Genomic DNA, 15,474 nt, shown 5'->3' with positions numbered 1-15,474 from the left:
GAATATTAAAAATTGCCCTCAGGTAAGAGAAAGAAAATGCAAAGCGGGTGATTTCATGAGGCAGGGTGGAGGCTTGCCCTGGGGAGCGAGGGCTCTCACCCGGGAAGTGGAGCCTCACCCCAGACAGTGGGTGAGTCACCGGAGGCAGCCCAGAGCCTAGCAGGGAGCACTGGAGGGGCAGGGGTGGGGGGCAGGTGGCCAGCTGTGATTTCTTACATCCTGGCCCTGGTCCTTGTCGAGCAGGAAGCCTCAGTGTCCTTGTTGTAACCAGGGGATGGCAACTAGGGTTCTAGTTGGCATCCAGATGGCAACAGAACCTCCTCCAGGTTCTGTTGAAATAAAAACGGGTATAGAATCACCTTGTGAACTGCAAAGTTCTCCATAAATCAGAGACCTTGTGTATGTGGCAGACTAGACAGCAGGGGAGTGTGGGGGAGAATGGCTGCATGTATATGTATGGCTGAGTCCCTCTGCTGCCCACTTGAAAACTATCACAACAACATTGTTGATCGGCTGTATTCCAGCAGAACATAAAAAGCTTTTAAAAGAAACACAAGGCCTTGTGACACAACACAGTGAAGCCATAGCCCTTCGCACAGAGGAGCAGCGGTGTGCGGACCATCTGGGGACGGTGTGTTCACAAGCTGACTTGGGACTGTGCTCTGGTCTCAGCCAGAGTGGCCCGCCCAGAAAGTAGGTTGTGAAATAGATTAAAGGCGACCTGGAGGGTTTCCAGGTGCGGTGCTGTGCTGGGCGGAACCCTCTCCAAATGGGTGATCCTACCACACACAGGCCTGGGTGTGGCTGAACTTTGCACAGACTCCAGGCCCGTCACACCTTTTTTTTTTTTTTCCTTTTTTCCTTTGCTTCGGTGGAGATCACCAAACCACAATGGAAAGAAAACTGGGGATCTGAAGTAAGTTCCCTCCAACTAGAAAACTATGAGTCTAGAATTTTGTGTCTGGCAGGATGCGGTTCTTGTTGGGTTAAGAGGGTAAGAGAAGGGCTGCCTCTTTTTAATAAGGGGTGCAAGCCCCTTGAGGGAAGGCAGGCCCTGTTTCCTCTGTGTGCCAAGTTCATTCAGCCTCTTAAGTTCCCTGACATGAACTCGTTCACTGGCTTCCTGTGTTGGAACTTCCTGGGGCTTTTCCTGACTCTGGACTCCTGTCTTCCCATCTCGGTATGACCGCTTCTTTCATCCAGTACTTGGGCTGAAAGTCTTGGAGTCTTAATGATGTCGTTGGTCACACTCCACCCTGGACGCCAGAGGATGCTCACAGATCTGTATCCAAAGATGCCTTGATGCGCCAGCAGCCATTGCTCTCAACCTCACTGCCCCACGCTGGTCCATTTCGTCTCATCTCTTCCGCTCCTCAGTCAGTCAGGAGCAACGTCATCCCAGCGGAGAGACAGCGAGGCTGAGAAAGAGGTCAGGACAGTGGAGAGTATGAGAGGAGTCCACTGGGTAAGCAGCAGGAAAATTAAAAGGAACTTCCAGACAGTACTGATGGCAGGGGATGAAGGAGGAAAGGCCAGCACGCAGGCACAGAGCTGGTTTGTGTTACCAAGAGAACAGAAGACAACCAGAGTGTGTTTTTCTTTCGTGTGTGGAGGGGGCAAGTCTTAGTCGTGGCACACAGGATATCCCATCTTCACTGTGGCACGTGGGATGGTTTAGTTGCAGCATGTAGAATCTTCTAGTCGTTACATGTGGAATCTAGTTCCCCAACCAGGAACTAGGCCCCCTGCATTGGAAGCTCAGAGTCGTAGCCACTGAACCACCAGGGAAGTCCCCAAAGATTGCTGTTTTTAAAGACAATTTTGGAGTTTTCAAATCCAGAATGTAAAGTCATGCTGAGTAAGGATTTTAAGGTCAGGGAATATCTGAAGAAGAGTTGAGGATCTGTGGTGCCAGCTTGCTGAAAGGGTTATCCGTGTGGATACTGAAGCTACATAAGGTGATGGTCTGGGGTGAGGCAGACAGGAGGCCAGCTTTCTGTGCTGAAGTCACACAAGGATGTGAGGGAATTTCCTGAATGCTGGTAGGGAACTGAAGGATGAGTAATGCAGAACTCAGAAGCAGGGGAGATGAGGGTTTGGACAGATGATGGATTGAAGTGATAAAGGGAAAGCAGAAGAGCCCTCATCTCCTTTCTCCATGAGCAGAGGGCAAGGGAGGGATAGCAGCCTTCAATGTCAGCGTTGTAGATAGTTCTTCTTCGTGATCCTCTGTGTGCCCAGTCCTCCTCCTCTAAGGACTAAGGGTGCAAACGAAGATACACAACATGGTCAGCATCCCTAAGGAGTGTGTAGTGGTACCCAGACAGTACCATGACCTCCGAGATACTTACAGGGACATGCCATGGTAGCCCCACTCAGATATCACCAACTCCATCAATATCCTCAATAAATCTAGGTGTTTCCATGAGAAGTTAAATTTACTGGGCATTTTTGGAAGAATGTCTTCAGTTACCGGCTCTTTCACCAAAAGGTTAACACTGGGCAGAAGAACTGAGTTCATGGCTCAGAGTCCTTTATTTAAAGCTTTACCACAAATTCAGATCATTTGAATTCCAGTGCTCTGTTGAACTCATCTAAAAACAGTGTCTTTAATAACTCTGGTATTTTTTCCTCTCATGCCAAAGCATCAGGGCATGAACAAACAAGGGCACAGCCTTGCTTTAAACCTGTTCACTCTTTGGTTCTGGAAAACGCTGTTGGCACTGCCAAGATGAAAGGGTTTTAGGTCACTTAGATTGCTCCCAAGAAAAAAATGGACTTCGTGAGAGGAAGGTATTGCTTAAGGATGATAATACCTGATTCACTGCTGGGTCTGCAGTGGCTCGCATGGCACCTAGCATGTATTAAGTACCCAGAAATGTCTGTTGGTGACTCATTGACCATTTATATCTTTCTGAGGGGAGAGAGATCACAAGGAATGAGCAGGAACCAGAAAAAAAAGTCATAAAATATTAGAACTAGAAGTGAACAGGGAACCACCTAGTTAGTACTCTCAGAAAGCCAGCCTGGTTACTACAGTTGATACTGAGTATCCTGTGCCACCAGGGTCCAAGGTTAGAAGCTGGTTGCCAAGGTGAATGCGGGCTGGGAGTCTGGTCACATCAGCTTGGTAGGCTGTTATCAGCCAGCTCCCAACACTTCTTCTGGATATTTAAAAACATATCCTTAAGGATTCCTTATAGGGGAGTTCCCAGTCTCATACTGCTTGGTTTGTAATAGCCATTCATTTACCTAGATGCACAGTGGTAAGGATGTAATTCAGGCTGAATGAGGCCTTGGTCAGTCCAGAGACAAGTCCCCAGTCACAAAGTGTTGACTCAGAAACCTGTATGAATGGATATGCTCATTAAAAATATCTCTCCAAATGCAGATTTTTTTTCCACCTTTCCTAGACTCTGCAGACAGAGAGCAGACCACGGGCAGTCTGGGTTTTGCTCCATCTTCACAGACAGACATGGGACTTGCAGGAAAGCTGGTTGTAGCAGCAGGAATTTAATACTGAGATCAGCACTTTCTCGGGATTGGATTTGAATTTTTTATTAATATTATGCTTGGGCCCTGAGAAGATTCATTGAGCCAGGCTGACTTATAACACTAAATGACTAGTTAACCGTACATACTAATCACATAAATATGGTTTATGGAATGAAATAAAATGGTCTATGAAATCACTTTTAAGCCATCTTTTCAACAGTAATTATACCCAGCCTGTGGAATACCTTAAACCAAGCGATACTGGCAAGAATTAGCTTGAGCATCTTTAATATTCTGATGATTATTGTACAAAATTGCCACTGCAGTGAAATGACAGGGTTGTTTTAATTTCTCTTCTTCCACTGCATTTCTCTTTCTTCCCCCTTTCACATTTAAAACATACTTCATAACATTTCATCATGGGAGAAGGCTGCCGAAGTTTCCAGTTGCTGTAATTTAGTTAAACCATAAAATTGTTTCCAGATTACCAGCCATGAAATGGAAAGACACTCTTATTTATGAATTTATAAATCAGATAATCTCCTTCAAATGAATCCTGAAACCAGAAACACTTTGATGATTAAACAGGAGGGAAAAAGTTTTCTCATTACCATGTGTCAAAAGAATTGTATTTTCGTAAAGCGGTTTTGGCCGAAACAGTGGAACACGCGCGTGCAATCTGTGCACAGCGCCTGGGGCGCGCACGTCGTCCTGGGCATGGGGAGAGAATAGCTCCCTCCTCAGCCGTCAAGCTCAAGTGTACTGAGCTCTCCACGTTCTGATAGATCTTATCTCCTTCCTGGTGACCCCACTGGTGACATAGCCTGGAGGAGGCCACCCAAGGAGCTTCCAGTCCTGTCCTCACAGATGCAAACAGAAGAACAAGCATGTGAGTATCTGGACTGAATGCAGGGTTTTCGCTCCAAAACATCTAGACGCTCATCTAGACATCTAGGCAGTTCTGCAGGCTACGTCCACGTCATTCCTAGAAGTCAGGAGAGCGGGGTGCCGTTCGGGGGTTTTCTTTCTCTTCATCCTAAAGGCGTTGTCTGGGGTAAGAATGGTGAGAGGCCGAGTACCAACTGAGCCAAGGAGGATGCGGAAGGCATGTAGGAAGCCCCGTGGGTGCCTCTCTGGGAGGACCCACCTGTGCTGTACCATTCTGCAATTCTCACCCTGGTGATGAATCTGCTGAAGATCAAAGTCCTGAATCTGGATTGATTCCGGTGCTTTGTTAGACAGGTCATGATAGCTGGTGACCAAAGAAGGACCAGAGAGAACACTGATGTAGCCCTCATCAGCACTGTGCCTAGGCCAGCGCTGGGATCCATCTGCCCTTTCTCTCTCCCAGGGACTCCTGCTTATTCTCTGCAGCTGTGGACTTACCTACTGCTAACATCTCCTGATATTATTGTCTCCTGGGGGCAGTTAGCTTGTCACCAGGCCTCTGTATGCTGCGCTGCAGCTTCAAAGAATCATTAAGCCTCTTCCTAACCAAAAGAATGTCCTGCCACTTTGTAAAAATAGATGTTTAATTACTTGGCTGCCTTGGGTCTTAGTTGCGGCAGGTGCGGCATGCAGACCCTCTGAGTTCTGGCATATGTGATCTAGTTCCCCTCTGGCTCTTAGCATATGGGATCTAGTTCCCAGACCAGGGATTGAACTTGGGCCCCCTGTGTTGGGAGCATGGAGTCTTAGGCTCTGGACCACCTGGACTACCACGGAAGTCCCTGCTTTCCCACTTTGAAAAGAAACCCTTTGTATTTGCCTAGGATTGAATAAGAGGGGTAAACTCGTGCCTCTCAAGGTAGTTCTGAGAGCACCCCTGCTCTAAGGGTCATGAGTTTGGCTTCCAGCGTTACCATGGGAAGACTGGGGATTCTGAACAGTGTCTACCCAGAACGCACGTGTGTGCCCCACACATGGAGACCAGCTACCTCCCCATCGGTCCTGAGGTGCCTTGCAGCTTAGGGTCTGATAAATTTCGGATCTCCAGTGGGTATTTGTTAGCCTGTTTTTTCCTTTCCTTTTCTTTTTATAATAACTACTTACTTGCCTGGGTCAGGGTCACAGTTGGCGCATGCGGGATCACCGTGGCGTGGCTCTTCCATCGCAGCCCGTGGACTCCCTAGTTGTGGCGCGTGGGCTTGTTGCTCCATAGCAGGTGGGATCTTAGTTCCCCTAACAGGGATCAGACCTGCATCCCTTGCATTTGCAAGGCGGATTCTTAACCACTGGACCACCAGGGAAGTCCCCAGCCTGCCTTCTCGAGTGGGATTTCTTACCAATTTTTCTCTTGGCCCCATGCATGGCTTTATGACAGACAGGATGCCGAGAACACACATATGACTGGAAATGCTCAACAGCTCAGAGGTTTAAAACAGTTGGAACGTCACTCCAGGTAGATGCATATCTCTGCTCACTGTTTGAGAGAGATCCCACTACTAATAATTCCCACCCACCCCCGCCCAGTCCCACCCCATGGTGGGTTGACAACCATTAATCCTCCAGACTGCATGACTTACATCCTAGAAACTCAATATTGTGACATAACCATTCATTTTAAACTAAAGAAAAATGTGTGGAATTCTGAAGTCAGAAGCTTGTAATTGTGAAATGAATCTCAGTGTTTTCTACATCACTGAGTGTTGTATTCCAAAGGCAAAGTGCAAAGCCAAAAAACTGTGAATGAGCAAAATTACTCTTGAAAATCCTCTTACTTGCCTTGAAGTTCAAGATACAGATGTAGCATCTCTTGTAAAGTCCAACATAACCAGTTTCGTTCAAGTGAAAGAACGGACCACCATGGCCTTTTCCATTGGGTACCAGATACAGTGGTTGGCTTGTATTTAAAAGCCACAGTGTCTGAATGTGCTGTTTGTCGCCCAGGAATCTTCACCATTGGTCACACTCCAAGAAGCCCATGGGACTGAGATACCCCCACCCCTAGAGAAGAGTGGGGGTCACTTCTCTGTCTCAGGCTGGGACTTGACACTTCCTGATGAGGGTACGATGGTAGTCCAGGCATCCACACTGTTCTAATTCTTCTTCTGTCTACTGAGCAAGAAGAACTGAATTTGTGTGCCATGACTTGTGTGATGGCTCTGTCCTTAGCACAGGTCGCTCTGTGGTGGTGACTGTGTAATGTGTTGGAAATAACGGTGATAGTTCCATGACACTGTCGTTGCTCTGACGTACAGAAATGTGAGCCTGTTTCAGAAACCAAATGAATCGTATGTAGCCTTGGAGAGTCTTGAACAGAGAGGCGTAGTATCTGTGCATGATTTAAAAACTGAGAAGAGTTTTCATTCGTGTCTTGAGATAACCAAGTTGGTGGGGTTAGTTGTTTTCCTGCTGGATCCGTAAAAGCCTTCAGATTCCTATGGCATCGATTTGAGGACTCTCTGCCCTCTAGTGTGAAGACGTTGATTTCAATCGCACTTTCCCGAGCTCTCAAGAGACGGTAACTTGTGTCCTCTTGGGCTGTGCAGCAGGTCCTACTCCAGGCACCACAACGAGCGTCTCCATCATTCACACCAAAATTGGCAGCCTTGGAAGGAGCACAGCTTGAAAGTATGTGTTCCTGGCCCACTCCCTCCCCTGACTGGTCTGGGACCCCTCTTGTGCAGAGGACAAATAGCGAAAGCAGGGCAGGAAGGCTCAAAAACGCAAAGATGCACGCGAAGAGAATTATTTCCAAGGGAGAAGCTTTTCTGTTCTCCATGCGGCCTCTGTCAGTCTCTCCAGGGTCTTTTTAGTAAGATCATTGGGTTAATACTCGTCTCTGACCATCAAATCTCAAACTCGGTGGGGATTTGCAGGCTCATTGGCTTCTCCAAGCCAGGGGGCGCTGAACTTCGGAGGCCTGCTCGGTGGAGGTGGAACCTTTTATAACCCTCAGATGATCACTGCCCTCGACAAACCAGTTTGAAAGTCAACACGGCTTTAACAAACAATTCTCTTGTTTTACAGAGAGAGAATGCAAGCCATGGAGAAACAGATTGCCAGTTTAACTGGCCTTGTTCAGTCTGCGCTTTTTAAAGGGCCCCTTACAAGTAATAGCAAAGATGCCTCTAGGTAAAAAGAAGAAAGCAAACCCATTCAAAATTAATTCAATCTGTTTCTCTTTAATGATTAAGATCATGCCTTCATTCCAATCGTTTTCTTGTAATCATTTCAAGGCTGAAAATACCCACATCTCTATGAATCATGGTTTGTTTGTTTGTCTGTCTGTTTCTGGAAATTCTTGGCCGAAGGTACCACTTTGGCCCAAGAAGGGTAAATGGGCTTCCCAGTGCATGTGGCTTTGTGGACACTGCGCAGTGCCTGCCACCGCCCTCCGCACACCTCCACATCCTCCATCATCTGAAAGTCATGAGTGCGCCTCCGCTGCACACCTGGGAAGCCTTTTCCATTCCGGCCAACATTGGTGCTGATGCGGGAATACCTTCATTGCTTGGTACCACCACTAGCTGCCGCTGATTGCTTGGAATAGTGAATGGTAGCGGGGAAGAGAAGCATTTTAGAAACTGAAGAGCTGACTCTCTTTTTCTTTCCTTCAGTGAGAAAATGATGAAAACCACAGCCAGTAAGAACCAAACAGATGGTGCAGGTAAGTGTTCTTCAGACCCACAGGAGGTCTGGGAGCTGCCTTTGATGGGGCTGGTTTGCTTCTAGACATATTAACCTCTCCCTGTGTCACCTGTGTGATTAATTCGAGGTGGGGTTTGGGACTAAGCCATTTCGTCCTCTCCCTTCCATCTTCAGTTATTCACTTCCTCATTCATTTATTCATTGATGAGGTTCTATACTCAACAAATACTTATGTGCCTGGTACTGGGTAAGGACAGTGGGCACCCTAGGACAGGGCTACCTACCCACTAATCCAATGCAGAAAATGGGTCTGGGACAGGTCATTGTATGTATGAAAAGTGAAAGTGAAAGTCGCTCAGTCGTGTCCAACTCTTTGCCACCCCATGGCCTATACAGTCCATGGAGTTCTCCAGGCCAGAATACTGGAGTGGGTAGCCTATCTCTTCTCCAGCAGATCTTCCCAACCCAGGGATCGAACTCAGGTCTCCTGCATTGCAGGCGGATCCTTTACCAGCTGAGCCACCAGGGAAGCCCAAGAATCAAACCAGGGTCTAAACATTAAGAAAGAGTGAGGATGTAGAGACGAGAAACAACAAAAACGCAGTGTTCCAGACCCTGTGGGATGACATACCGTCCGCTGTTGCTTTCATCCTTGGTTTATGTCCCTCAGGACAGGGCAGCTGGATTGTACTTGGCACCATGAGTTTCCCAACAAAAAATAATGGAAAGCTGATACATAAAATTCAGACCCTTAAAAAAATAACTTGTTGTTTTTTTATCAAGAAGAGAAAATCATTGACTTCATAATTGGCTTGATATAATTATGTAGGCTTGTCCACTGGATACTCAACAAAGTAAATTTTAAAAAGCAGGATGAATGTTTAACCATAAGGGCTAGCCTTGACCAAGGACATTTCTCTGGGGCAAGTAACACAAACTGAAGCCAAAAGGATGAGGAGGGAAGGGGAGAGACACCCAGGTAGAGAGCAAAGCATGTACAGGTGCCGAGTGAGAAATTTAGATGTTATTCTAAATGCACAGGGAAGGCAGTAGAAGGTCCTGCCCTGGGGAAGGGCCTCAGCGCAGCAGCAGGATGTGACTAATGAGAAAGCAGAATGAGCTGATAGGGAGCCTGCAGGGGTCAAGGCAGGAGAAGGTGTACTTGGAACAAGGTCTGCTTTTAAATGCCAGCACTCCCCGCAAAGGCCAGACTCTGGTAAAGACTCTGCCTGCAGTGCAGGAGACCCAGGTTCAGTCCCTGGGTCGGGGGGATCCCCTGGAGAAGGGGATGGCTACCCACTCCAGCATTCTTGCCTGAAGAATCCCATGGACAGTCTATGGGGTCACAAAGAGTTGGACATGACTGAGCAACTAACACTTTCACTCCCCCCAAAAAGGCCCAAATTATATTCCCTGTTGACTTCACTAGTGTCCGGGTATATGTATGTATTTTTATAATAGAAAATGTGCATTTCTGGTGGTCTGGCCTCATTTGATCTTTTTTTTTTTTTTTTTTCAGTATTTACTTACTCATTAGTTTGGCTGCACCAGCTCTCAGCTGTGGTGCATGGGATCTTTCTAGTTGCAGTATGTAGGAACTCTTAGTTGCAGCATGTGGGATCTAGTTCCCTGAGCAGGGATTGAACCTGGGTCCCCTGCATTGGCAGCACAGAGTCTTCGCCACAGGGCTGCCAGGGAAGTCCCTGTCCATGTATACTTGATAGCCATCTTATCCTGCAGACTCAAGGTGGGCCTCTCTCAAGAATATGATGTCTTCTTTTCCCTTGGGTTAGAAATAGGCATCATTACCAGGGACACATTTGGCTGTTGAATTACTCAAGGAGCACATGGCACGCTGGCTGAAACCCCTAACTGGGGGAAAGCCGCAGGTGGCGTTAGCGCCACATGGCAGAATGGACAGAACTGGGCCTTACGTTGAGACGTCTGCTGGTCCTGATTCTGCCCTAGCCGAGTTCAGGCTCCTCAGCTCTGAGGCCAGCAGGGCTGTTCTTCTTCCAGCATTCTCAGTCCTCATGGGATTGGTTGGTTTCCTTAGAAATCAACCAATGACCTTGACTGCAGCCAGAGAATTGTTTTGTGGCCACTGCTGAGCTTGTCTTCAGAGCACCTGCCAGTTTGCTTGGGAGATATTTATTCACTTATTTTCTGGTTATGAACCTATGGGGGGAAAAGGCACCAACTGACCTTGCAGAAACGGAAAGCAGATGGGTGGTTGCCTGCGGGTGGGGGACATAGAAGATGTTGGTCAAAAAGGACCAGCTTCCGACTAGAGGATGAGTAAGTTCTAACATGCAGTGTGGTAACTAAATAAAAGTATTGAACTGGACACTTGAAAGTTGCCAAGAGAACAGATCTTAAATGTTCTCACCCCAAGAAAGACATGGTAATTGTGTGACAGGATGAACACTTTTGATAGGTAATAATCCTATGGCCATACGTTACGTGTATCAAATTGACACATCGCATACCTTAAAGTTACACAGTACGGTATGTCTGTTACAGCTAATGAAGTCAAGGTGCTACCGTTAAACAGGCACCAAAACATTGTTCCTCTGGCTTCTATTCTAGAAATGATTAATATCCAGTACCATTGTAATCAATGTGTACATGCTGTTTTGTATACTTCTTTATTGCATTTCCCTTTTGGGGTGTGTGTGTGTTAGTCACTCAGTTGGGGGTGTGTGTGTGTGTGTTAGCCGCTCAGTAGTGTCTGACTCACGACTCCAAGGTCTGTGGCCTGCCAGGCTCCTCTGTCCGTGGAATTTTACAGGAAGGAATGAGTGGGTTGCCAGTTCCTCCACCAGAGGATCTTCCTGACCCTGGGATCAAACCTGCGTCTTTTGCATTGGCAGGCGGATTCTTTTACCACCACGCCACTGGGGTGAAATAATAATAATAGAAACACTAAGTGCTTCCTATGTACCAGGCAGTATTTATTCTGAGTGCTTTTCTACGCCTGAACGTGTTCACCCCTGACGCCGCCTCGCGGGGAGGCACACGCGTGATTCCCACGTTCCAGATGAGGGAACTGAACACACATCACACACACGTGATGCCATCAGCATGCTCCACCAGCCCGTCCTGATGCCTCATCCTTTTGTGTTAAGGTGCCCCAGTCCCTTTAAAGAAAGGTGGTTTCATGTCTTTGTTTTGAAAATTTTTGCCAGCGTCTTTTTTGAAGCGTGAGGGTAGGAGCAGGTGTAATCTCCTCAGAATGCATTTCCCAAAGTGGAATCAATAAGTCCAAAGGGACAAACAGCTGAGGAGCGCTGGCGACACGCTGCCAGCTTTCTCTTCTGAAAGGCCGAGCTAATTTGCAATGCCATCGGCAACACGCACACGGCTTTGCTCCCCTGCGTCTCTGCAGAGTTTGGCCTTTCTCATTGTGATGTGTCAGGGCTACCCGTGGTCCACAGGGCTTTCATTGCCATAGCAGCCTTGTATGGTGTGCAAAATATAGTAGTTCTTCCGGAATCCTAGGAGGTCAGCGACAAGACGGGAAGTGTTATCCCTGCTCTGTAGACAAGTACACGGAATTATGTAGTGAGTCAAGGAGCCCATTGGGTCAGGGGTACCTGAGAAAGGGAAACCCAGACTTCCTGTTACTTCAGGAATATCTGGTTTACCATGGGTATAAAAGAACAGAAGGAACCTCCCATTTCAAAGTCATAACCTGTGTTTCATAGTGTATTATATTGTTTAAACACGTAACCCTGTAAAAAAGATGTTAGCCTTGGAGCTCCTAAGATTCTCAGCCAATCCTAAACCCATGTTCTTCCTGTTACAACAGTCCACATTAAGATACACCTCAAGGGAACTTCCCTGCTGGTCCAGTGGCTAAGACTCCAGCTCCCAACGCCGGGGGCCCGGGTTCAATCCCTGGTCGAGGAACTAGATCCCACATGCCACAACCTAAGAGCCAGCGGAGCCAAATAAATAAATTAAAAAAAAAAAAAAAAGATTCTCAGCCAGTCTGCCCAACCCCTGAACCCATGTTCTTCCTGTTACAACAGTCTACATTAAGATACACCTTGGCTGAAGTAAATTACCTAAGAGCAGACTTGGTAAGAGGAAGAGGCCGTTGCTTGGAAAAGGCTGGGTGTACAGAAGGGAGGGGCCGAGAATGACCTGCACGCTGACCATCCACCGCAGACTAGAATGTGACCATCCCGCATGTGGGTTCAGAGAGTGGATCCCAGGTCCTGAGACTCTAATCTGAAGGGGGGACTCCTTCACCACTTGGGGTCCCCACCCACCAGACCCAGCTCCAGCCGGAGATTTCAGGGCAGTTGCTTGTAGCTCTCAGCCCGTCACCGCTGCCACTCCAGGTGGGGAGGGACGTCCAGCAGGGGCTCTTCCCACTCACTCTGCCCAGAGAAATAATCATTACAGCCCAACAACCGCAGTGGGGTCCCTTTGTGCCAGAAGTTGGGCAGAGCAGTCCACGTGTGTTAATTCCATCATCCTGCACAATCACACTTACACCCATTTTACAGATGAGGAAACTGATAGGGAGAGAGACAACTAGGACCTGGATGCTGAGAGTGATTTCTGGGTTTCGGGTTTAAATACTGGAGTAGATAATAGGACCACTGGCTAAAAGTAGTTCAAGAAACAGGTAGAAATAATGAATCTGACCTGCTTGTGGAAAGGTCCTGAAGCGACGTTAAGGTCTGGGGATGTGGCTGAATCGTGTGCTGGAGGCAGAGGTGTGGGGGACCTTGGTGGGTGGTCGTCATGGAAGTGACCTCCTTGAAACCAAGTCCAGGGAGAGAAGAAGCAGGCCAGGATGTGGAAGGCTGGCCGAGGAAGAAATTAGGAAAGAGGCTGACTGAGACGGGGCAGGGAAGAAGACGAGGGAGGGGCAAGGAAAGTTTCAAAGTTCCTGAGAAAGAAAAGAAGTGACTGACAAAGCCCAACGTCACATCAGGGTGCTGTCGTGGCAACCCAGTCTATTGGATTGACAGCTGAGACCACTGGCCACCGTATTTTTATTATTTGTTTATATTTGGTTGTGCTGGGTTTTCGTTGCTGCGCACGGGCTTTCTCTGGTTGCAGTGAACAGGAGCTGCTCGTTGCAGTGGCTTCTCTTGCTGTGAAGCACAGGCTCTAGGGCACGCGAGCCCAGTTAATTGTGGTGCATAGCCTTTGTCACCCCGCAGCATGAGGGGTCTCTCCAGACCAGGGATTGAACCCCGGCAGGTGGGTTCTTAACCACTGAACCACCAGGGAAGTCCCGTTGGCCATTTTATAAAGGGCCAATGCAGTGAATGATGGAGTCATAGAAGCCAGGTTTAGTGGATTGAGAGGTTATAGATGAGGAAGTTTTATAAATGAGCATGAGAAATTCGGTTCTGAAAGGTATTTTTAAAGCCAGGTGTCAGGGTTCAGCTCTCACAGACGGCAGGTAAACTTGGGCCTCTCCTCCGTGGAGGATGGCAGTGAGGTGCACTGGGCCCTCAGAACAGAAGAAGAGAAGCACGATCGTGGAAGGAATATGTCTTCGTTTGGCTGAGGAACTCAGGACAGGCCTCATTACGAACAGGAGTAACTGGCTGTAGCGCAGTGTCATTTCTGTTGGAGAAACACCTTGAGGATGTCGTCATCGTTATTTGTACAAATGACGTGTGGTGTGTGTGTACGCATGCACCTACGCTTGAGGATACGGAGTGATGATCAAGTGACTTGACTGATTTCAAGACTTCCAGTTCATTGTCTTCCCTTCAGAATACTTGGTCTCAGAGGCGCTATGTTAACCTGGTCAAGCTATTATTGTTGGAAATGTTACTGGACGTCCTTTCACTAAGGACCTTCACCGTTAGAGAGCACTCTCTGGAGCAACTGCAGAGATAGCAAATCTTGCTCTTTTGTAAAACTGTTTGTTAATTTGGCTGCACCGGTCTTAGTTGCGGCACGCGGGATCTTCGATCTTCACTGTGACACATGAACTCTTAGTTGCGTGGCACGGGGGCTCTAGTTCCCTAACCAGCGGTTGAACCCAGGCCCCATACATTGGGAGCAGAGTCTTAACCACTGCACCCCCAGGGAAGTTCCCTATCTTGCTCTTTCAAGGGGGGTTTTCCATCTGTAGGGGAAGTGGTCAAAAGTCAGCCCAACTTTTGTTGGTGATGACACGAGGGACCGGTTGGGATCATAAAGGTAACAGAAAGCTCACCGTCTGTCTGCTGGGGCTCCTTTGTAAATTCTTAAAAAGCTTCCCATCTGTTCTCCCGACTCCCCAAGGGGGCCCTGAGAGCTAGGAGACCGGTTCTATTGGGACAGGCACGCAGGGATGAGGAATGTGGTGCTCCATCAGCTCTGCGCTGGCATTGCTGAGGCCAAGCAAGTAGGAGGACACTTTGGAGGCACCTCCATGCCCACTGGCGCACCGCCCGTGGCCCATGGCTACCGCTCGTGGAGGCTTGTGGGGCAGTGTGTCCTGGGGAAGGAGAGGAGATAGAAGGAGGGGCCACTGTGCTGTAAGCAGTCCCGGCACACAGGGCAGCAAGAGAGCTCTGCCGTGCACGGCCAGCCTGTGCTATGGCAAACCTTCTACTTCGTCCCTTCCAGGAAGGAGGACTGAACAGCCTCTTCGGGGTATGTGTGTGTGTGTGTGTGTGTGTTGTGGATTCCTTGTATACTCTCTACATGAAGCCTGTTCCACAGAACTGCATTGTCATAAAAAGGAAGTAGCATAGCAACTCCTTTTGATTCCCACACCTTGCTGATCCTGTGAGTGTTACTGGGGATCCTTTGGGGGTCACTTTGGTTTTTATTGGCTTTTAGTCAGGAAATTCCAAGGGACTCAGGAGAGTTCAATACCTGGTCAGGGAACTAAGATCCCACATGCCGCATGGTGCAGCCAATAAATAAGATACACAGACAGACAGCTAGCTTCTTCAATATGGCGTCATGCTCTACCTACTGCCCTGCAATCTCGCTTCGTACAGCACCAAACTTCTACAGCATGACTTCTCCAGACTGCGTACTATAATATTGGATGCAAGTTCCCTAATTTATTTAAACCTAATTCCCCCCTTTTTGCCCTTTAGAGAGCCAATATCGTTTAAGGTTTGTTTGGTTTTTTTTTTTTTTTCAAAATGAGGGAATGGGCATTTTCTGTGTTGGGATGGGACTTGTAGCTTTGACTGCTCCTTCCGGGCATCTCAGGGACTTCGCTGCTCTTTTTTCCTAGGAACGCCCCAGGTTTCCGGTGGGAAGACTCTCGGGGCCGCGGATTCCTCGGGGCCGCCCGGCCAGCCGGCGCCCGCCAGTGCCTCCGCGGTCCACGCGAGCCTGCTCGACATGAGGCGGAGCGTGGCCGAGCTCAGGCTCCAGCTGCGGCAGATGCGACAGCTCCAGGTA

The 15,474-nt window shown here is 48.2% G+C and overlaps 1 protein-coding gene across 1 annotated transcript in view; it reads left to right on the top strand.

Annotated features, from left to right (window-relative positions):
- The window catches only part of KIAA1217 (KIAA1217 ortholog), a 186,087-nt gene that overhangs the window by 123,813 nt on the left and 46,800 nt on the right, over positions 1–15,474 (top strand). The window contains 3 exon segments of the mRNA XM_070381952.1: positions 7,468–7,572; positions 8,058–8,107; positions 15,305–15,471. Coding sequence (XP_070238053.1) covers positions 7,468–7,572; positions 8,058–8,107; positions 15,305–15,471 — 322 coding nt within the window.

The sequence above is a fragment of the Bos mutus genome, chromosome 13 (assembly GCF_027580195.1).
Source record: "Bos mutus isolate GX-2022 chromosome 13, NWIPB_WYAK_1.1, whole genome shotgun sequence".
NCBI lineage: Eukaryota > Metazoa > Chordata > Mammalia > Artiodactyla > Bovidae > Bos > Bos mutus.
Note: the sequence above shows the minus strand (reverse complement) of the source record. Positions and strands in the feature narration are given on the sequence as shown.